The sequence below is a fragment of the Protopterus annectens genome, chromosome 2.part0 (assembly GCF_019279795.1).
Source record: "Protopterus annectens isolate FY-2018-M chromosome 2.part0, PAN1.0, whole genome shotgun sequence".
Lineage (NCBI taxonomy): Eukaryota > Metazoa > Chordata > Ceratodontiformes > Protopteridae > Protopterus > Protopterus annectens.
Genome location: NC_056728.1, coordinates 1435177599 through 1435192604, shown reverse-complemented (window position 1 = coordinate 1435192604; position 15006 = coordinate 1435177599). Strand labels below are relative to the sequence as shown.

The 15006-nt window shown below is 38.8% G+C and overlaps 1 protein-coding gene across 1 annotated transcript in view; it reads left to right on the top strand.

Moving 5' to 3' along the window:
• Nucleotides 1-15006, top strand: part of LOC122793530 (bifunctional heparan sulfate N-deacetylase/N-sulfotransferase 3-like) — a 1344847-nt gene that overhangs the window by 1219267 nt on the left and 110574 nt on the right. Inside the window, exon 17 of the mRNA XM_044061660.1 lies at nt 686-788. Coding sequence (XP_043917595.1) covers nt 686-788 — 103 coding nt within the window. The remainder of the gene's footprint in view (nt 1-685; nt 789-15006) is intronic.

The following is a 15006-nucleotide window of genomic DNA, read 5'->3' as shown; positions in this document are numbered from 1 at the left end:
TTTGAGAATTCTTATAATTGCTTTGATAATTCCCAGGGACACTCCAAAAGCCTGGCTGCTTAGGTCATTTGCTACTATTTGTTTTAATATTTAATGTTCATAATTGAACACTCTTTAAAAGGGCATGAATACATTATGATTGCTGGCAGCATTACTGTATTATTTTGGGGAAGGAACACAGCTGGAAATCTATGTCAAGTTTTCTCAGAAGTGTTTAGATATGTGAGATTTAATTTATTTAAGTGTGATTGTATCAGAGGTCTTAAACTGGGACACATTCCTCTGAAGTGTATAATAAGGATTTACATTAGGGGTGAACAGAAGTATACAGTCCAGTCCCAGATTATAAAGCATGTTCCTGTTGTGCTCTTAGGGGAAAATTGTGCAATATTACTCCTGTTTAGTGACAGCCTTACATTGGAGTCATTAGTGAAGATTGAAGCTCCTTAGTTACCGACCCAAGATAGTTGGAGACGTCACATTAATGTTGGCTGTCCAGTGGGGTATTGTCTGGACGTCACATTATTTGGTGGAAGTTCAGTGGGATATTATCATATTATCTGGACATCACAGTTTTATTATGTGATTTCATAATTTTTTTTTTAATTATAACATGATATTGACAAATTTACTGTTAACTACATTCTTAAAGATGAGTAAGTAATGTCTACCACATTGTTTACAGGTTTGATTCCCATAAAGGCTTCTGGTGCCAGCTGCTGGAAGGAGGAAAGACAAAATGCCTGGGCAAGAGCAAGGGCAGAAAATATGCACCTATGGATTCAGAGGTTAGTGATTCTAAGCTCCACTATCATGCTAACTAGGCCATTCTAGGAATCATATGGATTATATGGATTATTCGAAGATGACACATCAGATGAAGCATGACAGTAACATGTACACCTTTAAATGTTGTGGTAACCTTGTGCCAACCAATGCCACTAAATGTGAAGAAGATGCTGTTACCTAGTCTGTTTCAAATGAATAATCCACAAAGCACAGTATTGGCACTAAGAGCTTAGAGGGGGTGTGCTAATGTCATTGGTCTGGGTCTCCAACCTCCACACCAAAATTAGACTCCACACTGTTCACTTACAGAGCCACACCACTCTCTCCATGACCCAATGTCTCCCAGCTCTCCTCTATCCACAGCAACTGCCTTTCACTCAAGGTATTATTTTTAACATTCACACACATGCACACAATTTCCAGGGGAGCCTGTTGAATCCTCCAATTCCACATAGCTTTTTTTCACGGGCCTAGTAGTACTGCCACTACTCTGAAGAAAGTCAGAGACTTCTAGTTACTGGTATGATCTGATTGTGCCACGTGATATCTGTTTTACAGGTAGTTGGCCATAGCAGTCTCAAAGATGTGGCCCTTACAGTGTTATTCTTCAGTGTAAATGGTTACCCTCTTTTCAATTATGCAACAGTGTATAAAGACTCTTGTAATAAATAAATACCAGCCATGATAGCTTAAAGATAATTAAAATAGGTTTTACTTAAATAATAAAGAAAATAGCACAAATACCAAATAAAGTGTACATAGGTTGGCACACAAAGAAGATTAAAGTAAAGTACAATAAACACAGAAAGCATACAGAAAAAAAAAATCTAACTCCACTATCTAAGTTTCTTAGCTAGTTGCTACAAGGAGTACTGTACCTTAAAATGAGTTGATTTCCACAGATAGGATGTTCTCACACCAACTTCACATTAGTCACTCAACATTTCATTGTCGCAATTATATAGCCAAAGTTCTTGCGTGACTTCATTGTTGCTACAGAGACTGGTCATAAATAAGCTAGCCCCACACCAGTCACAACAGTAAGAGTTTGCCCCAATACATACTTCTGTTTCTTCTTTACTTGCATCCCAAATAAATCTTAAAAAGTTTCAATGACCATTGTATTCCAGTGCTGTTTCATCCTCATCTGTTATCTGAGGAGAAGGTGCTATCCTGTCTGTGAAATAGCCCTTCATTCTGTCTTTTAACATCTTGACAAACAAAAGTGTTTGCTCTGTAACATATACATTGCAAATCAACATGTCAGAAACAGAAGAGAAAAACAATATACACAGAGAAATACATTTTGCTTGCTTCGGCCTAGCATAAGCACATTTCATAATCATTCACCTTTAGCCTGGCATCACCTCTGGCTTCACATTTCTAACACCAGGACAAACAAAAGTGTTTGCTAGATAACGTATACATTGTAAATCAACATATCAGAATCAGAAGAGAAAAACAGCATAGAAAGAGGAATACATTTTAGTTACTTCAGTCTAGCATAAGCACATTTCAAAAACATTCACTTTTAGCCTGGCATCACCTCTGGCTTCACATTTCTCCCCCCTTTAGGAACCTCAAGAAAGTTTTCTGGAGGAATCCCTCAAGAAACACAGCTTGAGACAAAGATGCAGTCTTTGGTACATCACCCCATACCCTTTCTAGATAATCCATCTGCATTACTGTTGACACTATGACAGCGATGTTGTATAGTCATGTTATAGGACTGCAAAGCTAAACTTCATCTAAGAAGTGTTCCATTCTGTATACTTGCTCTGTGTAGACATTTTAAAGGGTCATGATCTGTAACCACAGTAAACTTTCTCCCATACAAATAAGGCTGTAGCTTATGCAGTGCCCCAGTTATACCCAAACATTCTTTCTCTGTGGCTGCATAAGATTTCTCTCTGAGTTGAAGTCAGTGACTCAAATGCACAATAGGGTACTCCACTCCTTCTGAGGAAACATGGCTAAGTACAGCCCCACCCCATAGTTAGAAGCATCTACCTATAAAATAAATTCCTGACTATAATCAGGACTGTCTAATACAGGTGGTCCACTAAGAGACTCCTTGAGCTTTTGAAATACCTGCTCACAGGCTGATGTCCAAATGGATCCCTATCAGTTTACTGAAGTTTCAAAACTTCGAAGACCATATGGCAGAGTCCATATTTTCAAAGTTTTGAAACTTTGAACACTTTGTATTGAGATCGCTGTATAGCACGGCGGAACTCAGGATTTGCCATTTTCCTCACTGTAGTGCGATCTCAGAGTTGGTATATTTAATTAGCATGGGGTGGGGGGGTGCAGGGGGGCTTGCCCACCTGCAAAAATAAAGGTAAGTTGTTTTATTTTATTTTAGTGTTTTTTTTATTTTTATTTCGAATTTTCAAAACTTTGAACATATGGTTTCAGCCATATGGTCTTCAAAGTTTTAAACGTCAGTAAACAGAAAGGGATCTGTCCAAACAACCTTATCTGGCCTATCTTTCCTGGTTGGGCCTGTAAGTGGAGTAGCTATTGTACTATACTAGGAAACAAATTTCCTATAGTACCCAGCTGTCCCTACAAATGCCCGTATCTGTTTTTTGGTAGTAAGGGTAAGCCATGCCTGAAAATCCTCAACCTTGGCAGGTTTTGTTCTGATTTTTTCCACCACCTACTCTGTGACCCAGGTAAGAAACCTCTTGCCATACCCACCTGACACTTGTTAACCTTGACAGTCAGCCCTGCCCTTTGCAATCTGCCCAACACTTCCCTGACATGCTGCACATGTTCTGTCCAGGATCAGCTGTAGGTGACAATGTCGTCCAAATAAACAGTGGCATAGTGCTCCAGTTAGGCTGTGATCTAACAGCATCTGGAAGGTTGTTGGGGCATTTTTCATACCAAAAGGCATGTTTATAAAGTCATACAATCCATATGGAGTCACAAACCCTGATTGCTCCTTGACTGCAGGTGTCAGGGGTACCTGCCAGTAATCCTTGGTCAATAGTAGTGAGATACTTAGTCCCACCCAGCTACTCTAAGGCGTCATCTGTCCTGGGCATTGAACAAGCATCTGACTCTGTATGGCTGTTCAGTTTCCTGTAATCCACACAGAAGTTGGTGGTGCCATCCTTTTTAGGTGCCAGCACCACTGTTGAGGCCCAGGAACTGTTGGACTCTTGTATTACTCCCAGCACCAACATATCCTTCAGTTCCTCTTTCAGAGTATGTTTAACTCTTTCAGGTACTCTTTAGAGAGATTGTTTAACTGGTATCTGGGGTCCTGTGTCTACATGGTGCTCCACCAAGTGGGTACACCCTGGCTTACCTGTGAGCATATCCCCAAATTCCTGCAATACTGCTCATATTTCCTGAACCTGAGTACTGGTCATTTGAGAGGAAAGGGCCACCCCATCCACCAAGGTGCCAAATTAAGCATCACCAAGGAGAGATACTTCTAGATTGCCTTCTAACTGTTCCTGAAACTCACTGCAGATGCTAAGTACCAGGGTTACTCTGTCATGATAGGCCTTTATCATGCTAACATGGTAGCTTGTGCTTTGGCCTCCTTCCTGGCAACTCTATCATGTAGTGACATCACTCACCTTTTTCACAATGGTGAAAAGGCCCTCCCAGGCTGCCTGCAGTTTGTTGTGTCTTACAGGCATAACCACCATCACCTGTTGCCCTACAGAATACTCTTTTGCTCTAGCTGTCCTGTCATACCAGACCTTTTGTTGCTGGTGTGCCTGTGGCAGGTGCTCCTGAGCCACCCTCATGAGCTCCCTAAGCCTATTCCTAAGGTTCATGATATATTCCAAAACAGACTCTTTGTGACCCTTCCACTCACCCTCCCACTCATCACAAATTAAATCCAGGGGCCCCCTTACCTGTGACCATACAGTAATTCAAAAGATGAAAACCTGTAGATACCTGGGGTACCTCTCTATATGGAATGAGTAGATGAGATAGGTACTTGTCCCACTCCTTCTTGAATTGGTCAGCAAATGCCCTTAACATGGTCTTCAATCTGGAGTTGAACCTCTCCACCAGACCATTTGACTGTAGATTGGTAGGGGGTAGTCTTTCGATGTTTTACCCCACAGCATTTCCACAAGCATTCCAGCAAATCTGACATATAGGTGGAACCCCTATCTGTCAGTATTTCACTAGGAAACCATACCCTTCTGAAAGTGCCTAGTAAAGCATTTCCTAACTTCTCTGCTTCAATGAAAGATAGCACAACTGCTTCTGGGTACCTAGTGCCATAATCTACCACTACCAAGATATATTTCTTAACCTGTGGAACTTGGAGCACTCAAGAGGTCCCACAATATCCATAGCTACCCTCCTCAATAACAAGCAAAGGTATCAAAGCAGTCTAAGCTTTGTCTCCAGCCTAGCCAACCTTCCGGCATTGCTCACAGGTCCTGCAGTACCTTGCTACATCATTTGCAATCCCAGGCCAATAAAAATTCTGCATAAGCCAACTTTTAGTACATTTTATGCCCATATGGCCTTCAAAAGGAATATCAAGAGCTGTTGCCAGGAGTGCCAGTCAGTAGGCCCTGGGTGTTAGATTGGGGACTTCCATTTTAAAGTAGTTATTAGACATTAGACAGGCTAAAGGGTAAAATAAATTGTGTTTCATTTATGCATAAACGACAGTTACGCAGAAAGAAAAATAACCTTGCTGGTCAAGCATGAGATACAGTTTATTAGAAAGGAAAGATAAGCATAAAGTTTATAAAAAATACAGAAATACAGAATGTTCTTTTCTCAAGGGAAAGATACAGCCTTGTCAGGTACAGAATGTTCCTTAAATAAAGCACATATGAGACAAAGCCTGAGACTAAGGTTAGAAAAAGTAAATAAGGAAAATTACTGGACGGAAGCAGTATAATATGTTCTGTACAGGACAACAGTTCAGTTAAGGTTAGTGAGTTTGTTCGACCTGTTACTTCAGAGAATTTTACAGACACTCAAGCCTGAGTACAGAAGACAAGTCAAACAAAGATGTTGTTCAGGACAATCAGAATATGATGTGCAGTAACTTTGAACACTGATTGTTTATCAGCAGTGTTAATAAAGTCAGTATTCGGATATGGTGAACATCTAATAAAGCCTTATTGAATTAACTGTAGTGTTTGGAGAATTCATTCTGGAATGTACACAAGACTTGGTCTATAAAGGATAGACTAGCACCTGTTCAGCATGAGTTTGGATAATTAACAGATAAAGACTTTTGTTCACAGTCTTATTGCAGTGTTTCCAGCTAATTACGGTACAGTACAGTATTATCAATTCTTACAATGGCACTCAAACATGCCTGCTTTCTAGGGAGAGATATATAATACTTGCAACCCAGCAAGCAGCTACTCTGGGCAATCGCAAAATCAGAGACAGTTGTAATGTGTAACCCTTTCAAGTCCAGTTTCCAATGCAGCGTATATTTTCTTCAGGGCTTCCAAATCACTACAGCAAAAGTACTATGGCCATTTCAACAGTACTCTGGAGGCTTTCTACCTGAGAGGACTCAGTAAAGGTAATCATTGGTGCTACAAACCACCCTTTCAGTGAAGGGATCGTTCATTTCCAGACCTGGTCACGCTATGTGTGTTCTACAAAAATCTACAGAATAGCAGTGTTTTGTTCAACTACAAGTGCTCTATAGAGTAAATCAGTCATCAGAAAACTTCAAAAGAAATAGCTGCAAAAAGACTTTTCAGTAAGATAGCACTGCTTAATGCAGAATACAGACAGCACTACTTCATGCAGAACAAGAACACAGCAGACGACCTATACATATAGTAAATGCAGCTGTTAACCAAAAAACACAGCACCAGTGTTTATTTCAAAAAAGCCTCAAACAACTTAAACAGACCAGTATAAAATCAAAGCAGTGTTCCTTCAGAACATAAAAGACATTATCCAGTTAACAGCCATCTTCACAAACTTTCAAGTTTCCAGTGTGACGTCATACATCTAAGAGAAAAAAGAGGTTAATAAGCTGCAGACGATGGCTCACATTTTTTCCAAAGCCATAAAGTTATGTAAGACTTTATATGCATTTTTTAGTTACCAGTTCAAAAAAGTTTAAATGAATCATTTAAAGTAATTTGCATATAAATATGTCAAGTAATACTGCTACAGTTAAAACATCAGTAAATCTTTGGTTTGAGTTTAAAAATGTTCTCTTAAAGTTAAAGGTTATTAGTTCAAGAATGTTAAATATTTCTAAATGCAAAAGGGTTAAATCAGAACCAAGTTTATGAGTCAGCTTCTGTCACCATGGGTTTGGACTTAAATAATCCTTGTGTAAATGCTTCAGCACATGCAAGTCAACATAATACTTTCATTTGTAGTATAGTTTCAGATACAGATGTTCAGAATGCAGTACATGTAATTCAAAATACAGAAGTATGTTGCAGTATTAAACATACAAATGTCAACACAGTCAACATACATAACATGCAGGTAATGTCTCAAGTTTATATTACTTCATCTAGTTTCTTATTTTCAAAATCAAGTGCAATGTTTGCACTGAAGGGAGATAAGAGGAATCAGAGTGCAGATTTTTATACAGTAAATTGCAGTATAACTGAAGAACATACTTCAGTGCTAAGTAAAATAATGCATTCCATAGCTATCTGTAAAGATCAGAGCATCAATCTGTTATTGTTTAAGGTTAAAAGAAATAATATTTCATTGTTTACAGACAAATCAAATTTTGTTGCACACAGATCTTTATTAAAAGACAAATGTAGTTTTGTCAGGATTTAAAAGGTCAAAGATTACAGCAGCTAACAGTTTAAGGTGTAGCAGCTCTGTACTAATAAACATGTCATTAGAGTTTTGTGCTGTTTAAGACAAGATGTGTGCAAATGTACAGACTTTTAAAAATTTGTTATGACACAAACATGCAGATTTATGTGTTAAAGATAAATTAAATTCAAGTTCAGCTTATGCAGCTGAAGTGCTCAGAAAGACATATTGGTTGTGGCCATTTAGAAAAAAAGGGTAACTGTATACCTCTATGTCTTGTAAGGTATATCAGAAATAGTTAAATTAATTTGCAGAATAAAGGGTTTACAGTTACAGATTTGGCAAATTAATTTTTTGTGTTATTGTTTTAATAGTTTTTTATTAAAATGCTGCAATGCATAAACAATAAGCAACGATATAGACAGAGACAAAATAATGTTTGCTAGTTTACAGAATGTAAGATTTAAAGTCAATGTTACATTGTAAAAGTGGCAACACAGTTAAAAATTCAGATTCTATGTATAAAAGTGTACATTATGTATTCAGTTTGAGACCATATATGTTTTGTATGGAAATGGCAGTTTGCCAAGCACATCAGCTCAGATTACATCCAACCTAGCAAGTTGAATTAAAGATAGTGTTATCCATCTAATGCATTTACAGTTTTACTATTTATCCAGAAAATTGTAGACAGTAATAATAACTTCTTGCAGTATTCAGCACTACTGAAAAGTTAAATGATGTCAGCTAAAGAAATGGTTATGGTAAGACAGTCGGTGGAGTTTCACTCACAGAACAGTATGTTAAAATCTAAGGTTCATGAGACAAAATGTAAAAAGTTCAACAGTTAAAATTAATTTTATATAGGTGCATTAAATACTGTTAGATTTCCAGATACAATGCAGCCCACTGTGGTTAATGACTGGGTGAATGACATAAATGATGTACAAAGTTCGAGCCCAAGGAATGATTAAACGTATGATGTAGCTCAGGTTGATGTTGCCAGTGACATACTAGATTTTCAGAATATGTATAAAGGCTGTGATAATTCAGCACTGAATCAGTTGGTGTATTTGACTTCATTCCAGGTTGGAAAGGAAGGCAGACCATACATTTCATTACTCATGGGAAATGAATTGTGGCACATTGTGTTACTTGATGCAGGGGCTTCAGTTTCAGTTACAAACAGACCTCTGCCAGGGGACCTGACTACAGTTCTCACGCTATCAGGGTTTGAAGGGTTAAGGATAGCTGCAGTCAGCAGCAAGCCTTTGAATTTTACATTTTTAAATAAAGCCAATCAGCCTGGGAAGAGAATAACAGCAAGATTCTTGTTACATCCCCAGTGTGACAGTACCATTTTGGGAATGGACATTATGTTAGAATTAGGTGTTGTGTTAGAGTTTAATAACAATATATTGTGGAGGAATAAATATGCTATGATATGTACAGTGGTTCAGACAGAAGAAATGTTCAAAAAGCTGTGTGCAGTAGACTGCACAGAACATGGGCAGGATTTAAGATATCAATTGATGTAAGAATTTCCAGAATTATGGGCTAAAGATAAAACAGACTGTGGCCAATGCCACTGTAAGGGCAGAGGAGCCTACAGACAGGTTGCCACCTTATCAGAAACAGTACCCCATTCCATGAGAAGTAGTGGAGGATACTATTATTAGTTTCATTTGAGATTATCAGTACTTATAGACTTGCAAGAGTTTATTAGCAGTAAATGTTTATTTCATGCAGAAAGATATAAATAAAGTCATCACAGTAAGCAGTGCTGCCAGTTTATACTTGTTAAAGCTGCATCTCTTGCAGAAAAATGTAAATAAGGTCAGGGCAATAAGCAATGCTATCAGTTTATAATTGTAAAGTTGCAAATGTTATTTTAAGGACCTGATACTAAATACAGTCAAGAACTTTAGCTACCCAGCCTTGCACACCAAATGAAAACAAGAGGTTTAAAAGGCCTAACTATAAAGAGGACACTTCAACATTAAAGCAGACCTTCCTTTACCTCATCAGCAACTGGAACAATGCAGAGTAAAATTTGGCAAGTGCTGTGGTGCAGAATTTGACTGTCTATATGTTTCAGTTATGTCTTCATTGTTTGTTTAAAATTAAAATGTATGAGTTAAAGCAAGTATGTGCATTTCAGACAGTTATATACAGTTTATCAATATTCAGACAATACTGACAAAAAAACATATTTCAGTTAATTTCTTATCTGTGTTAATGTAAATATTCTCATGTTTTTAGACAATTATATTCTTTTAGTAATGTAAATTTCAGTCAAGTTTCAGAATATGACATTCATATTCAGTTATGTGTTTAGTACAGTACATTTCAGTCAAATCTCAAAATACTTCATATTATTCAGTCATTAGTTTATTTGTAACAGGCGTATTACATTGTTCAGTCATTAGTTAAGGGTAAAGTAACAGACTTATTTGTAACAGGCTTATTACATTATTCAGTCATTAGTTAAGGGTAAAGTAACAGAATTATTTTTTACAGGCTTATTAAAATATGTCATTTAAATAATAGGTAGTAATAGTTATTCGGTATACTCAAGGTATAACATGGCAGGCTTACTTTGTTAATTAATTTAAAAATTATAGTACACTTTACATAATTATTGTGCATTAGTCACAAAGTTAAAGAAAGACACTAACATAAAATGCAAAGGTATTGACCTAAAGTACAAAAAGCATAAGTTTAGTAAACTATTAAGATAAGTTATCTAAAGAATATGTAGTAATAATGATTCGATGCACTCAATGCATAACAGGGCAGGCTTAATTTGTTAGTTTACAGATTGCAGTCCACACCTTACAAATTACAGTGCATTTTACATAATTATTGTACATCAGTCAGAAATTAAGGACACTAACAGACAATCCAAAGGTATAGATTTGAAATACAGAAAGTGTAGGTTTTAGTAAACTATTATAGCCCATAAATATTCATAAAAGTTAAAAAGGTAAGTAGCATTATAGAGCAAATTTAAATAAAAATGTATAGACAAAAGTTAACATAGAATATGGTAATTATGTTTCAAGACCACTTATAAAGTTATCTTTTTAGTGCAGATTTCAATTAGTCTTCAGAAAATAGCCATCATGCTTGATAGGCTATGCAATAAAAACAAACAGTACAATGTGTAAATATGTAAATCTGTAAACAGGAAAAGGTTTTATTTGCTATAAGAAAAAGACATCATAGTACACTAAAGCACCAGTTCATATGGCAAAATCAGATTTAAAAACTACAGAATTAAAAGACGTTAGGCCGGATTCACGAAACCTCCGTGTAGGACTTAATATATCTTACTCAGAGGCTGCAGTTGAACGGTATGACGTCAGCATGCCATGCATATTCATGAGGGCATGCTGAATCATACCCTAGTCTAACACGGTCCGTGTAGGAAAGTAGTGGGCGTGTCCATTTGCTGAGTACTGCAAAGGGACATGCCCCCAAAAGAGTCAGAGTCCTGATAGTAAACACCCACGAGTGAGTCCGCTGAAATGTCAAGGAACACAACACCACACATCCCCACAGACTAAACCCTACTGAAGATGTATAAAATGTAAAAATAACAGTTTCAATTTTTTTTTAATAATTTCCAATATGTTTGCCCGCATTTGCGCTCGTTTGCGCGAGTATGCCCTTCGCTCAGCCACAGTTAGCAGACATTGAAAAGCATATAAGATCTACAGATGCAAATTAAGCCAAGTAGCAATAGCGTAGCGGTAGAGACGTCGGCCAAAGAGGAGGTAGTCACGGTTCGAGCCCCCACAACATCATTCTCCATTTTTTATTTAAATAAGTATGAAACAATTCCCCGACATATATAACTATAATTTAAGTAAAATGTAATGAAATGGCCCATGTATATGTGAACAAAACTGATATAATATATAAAAAAAGGAACATAATTGCCCATAGCTTAGCAGCATTTTAGCAAGCTTAATATGAGTGCCCGTAGCTGAGCAGCGTTTTAGCAAGCTTAATATGAGTGCCCGTAGCTCAGCAGCACTTTAGCAAGCTTAATATGAGTGCCCGTAGCTCAGCAGCACTTCACCCAGCTTAATATGACTGCGTATAGCTAAATAACCCATTACCCAGCGTAAGCCATTTGCGAGGAGCTGCGCAGCATGCCAACCAACTTACCGTCGGACAACGTTGAGCAACCTGTAGCAAAGTCGCCTTTACACAGACACACCTCCTAGCCTGTCTAGACAGTAGTAAAATAAAAAAGCAATGACAAGGGTCGAACCCGGGATACTGCGCAACATAGTCAAAGTACTGAACCACTAAGCCATGACAGTTGTACTTAGAAATACAGCATTACCATACATATAGGAATGAATGAAAATATAACCATGACAAAGCAGGTTTGCTGTAAGCTGATAAATATCCAAAATGGCCAATCACAAATAAGTGCGGGAAAACCAGCACATATAAGCCACATAGGCGGGAATACACACCATAACTGATTGTGGTACCCATATGCAGTCAGGATGGCAGGTGCAGGAGAGGGAAATCACTTTAGAGCACAAAGGTGGGGCATTGAGGAGTCAAAATATATGGTTTGGCTCCTAGTCCATCATCATGAAGGCCAACTCATGCAGGGCCAGGTTCAATGGGGAGCGTACAAGGCAGAGGCGTGGAACCGGTTGGCACATGATCTCACCAGTGCCACAGGCATTCTGAGGACTGGTGAACAGGTCCGTCACCACCATGCAGACCTGAAACGATGAAAGGAGGACCAACTGAACCGATGGATCCAGGAGGCCCGTTAAATGCCCAATGCCCCACTACTGATGTAATTAAGTATATAAGAAATGCTATCCTAGCCTATATTATGGATAGGTATGTTCCAATATTCCTTCATTTATATTACAACTGCAGGTGTTCGTTCCGCAAATCGGCAAGCCTATGCTGATAGGCTGGCAAGGTTGCGCCACCAGGCAGGTTAGTAATTATTCTGCTGGTATTGTTATAGAATATAAGTGAGACAGCCTGTAAAAGAGTTCAGTGTTGTAACCCAGTAATAAAGGCCAAATAAGCCTAGAAGAAAGATTCTGCTAGTATGGTAAGTTTAGATAAGTGATGCAGCCTGAAAAAGAGTATTGCAATCCATTAATAAAGATTAAACAATCTCAAATAGAGTTTCCACCTGTATTGTAATATCAGATAACTGCTGCAGCCTGAAAATAAGTGTTGTAATCAATCAACAAAGGACAGACAAGTGTCGAATACATCCTTGTAAATTCTGCCATATGAAATAAGTGAGTCAGCTGGAAAGGATTGTTGTAACCCAGTAATAAATGTTAATAAAGCCTATAATTAAGTACCATCCTGAAATGTAAATATAAAATAAGTGAGAGAGTGTGAGAAAGAATTTGAAGCTACCAAGAAAGCTGTAATAAGTCTGGAATAAAGGTATACTGCATTCACTACATAACGAAATGAATGAGACAGCCACAACCAAAGAGTGAAATGTCTTTAATAAAGTACAGAACCTGGACTGTGTCCGTCCCACAATTTGGATATGTTGCTGCACCCTTGCATTATGGAGATAGTATGGTTGTATGAAATGCTGAACATCCACAGTTGTCTAGACCCATATAAATCAAATGTAGCAGGATGCTTTACCTGAACACAGCCAGATATGAACATATATGAATACAAATGGAATGTATATTAATGTAGCAGTAACATCCCCATCACCAACATTCCTAAGGTTACATACAGGAAACTGTACTAATACATGTAGGGGATATATATCTGCATCTACTAGGAATGTACAGTATATATATAGGTAGTTTAAGTTGTTAATGTAATATTTCTCCACCCTACCCTATTTTCACAAATTATGCCATTCCACACCAAACTGGGTATGTGTATTCACAATTAATTCCCATGGACATTTGTCCTGTTGGTTTATACATATCTGCATGTACGCTGATGCATGTGCCCTGTTCACATATCCAAACCTGATGGCCTGTTGCCACCAATCAACCCTGCATGCTGTAGTAATGTCCACTGTTGTTCTAAATATGCATGTGTTATGCTTGCTGCTCAATGTTTGGAATTCATGTGTGTTTGGTTAATGGGAATACTAATGCATGCTGTTACAACTAATTTTGAATGGTGTTGTTTGTTACTAACCCAAAATGCCATAAAATACTGCTAAACATTGGACAACAGGGAAGGCGGGTTCCAGCGGACCCACCTCTCCCACCTCAGCTGGCGAGTGCACCTGGCACCAGTGCCCAGGCCGGGACCTCCTCCTCCGGTGGCACTGTGCCACCTTCAAGTGGAAGCACTGCAGGGGATGGGGCTCGTCCCCCCTCTGCAAGCATGGCCAGAGGAGAGCCTCCACTCACCCTCCAACGGGTCCAGTCTGTGGTGCATAGTGAGATCAGGCATTCCGTGACTGATCCCCTACGCCAGCTTGAGGCGAGAGTGGCGCAACTCACGGGTGTGCCTGCCCGTCCTATCCAGCCCCCAGCACAGCCCCGGCCTGGGCTGTGAAGGCGCAGTGGTAACTGCCCATGGGTGGGGATCTCAGTTCCACTGTTGCCATCTGTGGGCTCATGGGCTTGCGATATCCAAACATCCGCCCCGTCAATTGTGTTTACCCCCCACATGTGTCATACTCTGCCCCTGTATGCATCTTGTTTGTCTTGTCTGTTAACCTCCCCAACCTACCTCCCCAAATATACCTACTTCCTGTACCTCACATTCCACTCTCACCTGAAAAAAAAAAAAAAAAAGGCACTCTGTTCCCACAAAAAAATTACGCCCCATACATAGCTGCCCATTTCGCACACATGTCTGCTGGACATGTAAACTGATGATTACAATTGGCTGTACAACATATTTTGTTGTCCTCACCCCTCTCTCAGGGGTGGAAGGTGTCAAATCTCACTCTAAATTTCTAACATATTCACAGCTGTTGCTGGTAAAGAATTGGGCAGCTATGGGCCTTCCCTACATCCTTCCTGCACATCCCGAGCTTGTTTTCCTACTGTCCTACCCTCTTTGTGCCCCCTTTTTCTCCACTTTCCTACTTCCCCATTTTCTTTTCTTTAAAAGAAATTAGCGTGGGTGTTAGTGGGAGTAAGCACTTTTAAGCAGTATTCAGCGGGTGTGCGCTTGTGTGCACTTAGCTAAGCGTAGATAAGTGTAGCTAAGCATCGTGCAAACCCATGCAAACCTGCTTACAACTGCTTAAAAGTGCCTTAGTCACTCTGTGTGACAAGGCCTGTAGTCTGCTCATCAGAAAAATATAATACCCCTGTCAGTCTTGAACCCCGGACCTTGGAAACACTAGACTGCATTGAATTACCACTGAGCCACAGCAGATATACAAGAACTTGGTGCTGAAAGTAATATAACATGAAATACAATGAGTGAATGTAAAAGGAAAATAGGAAGGCCATTACA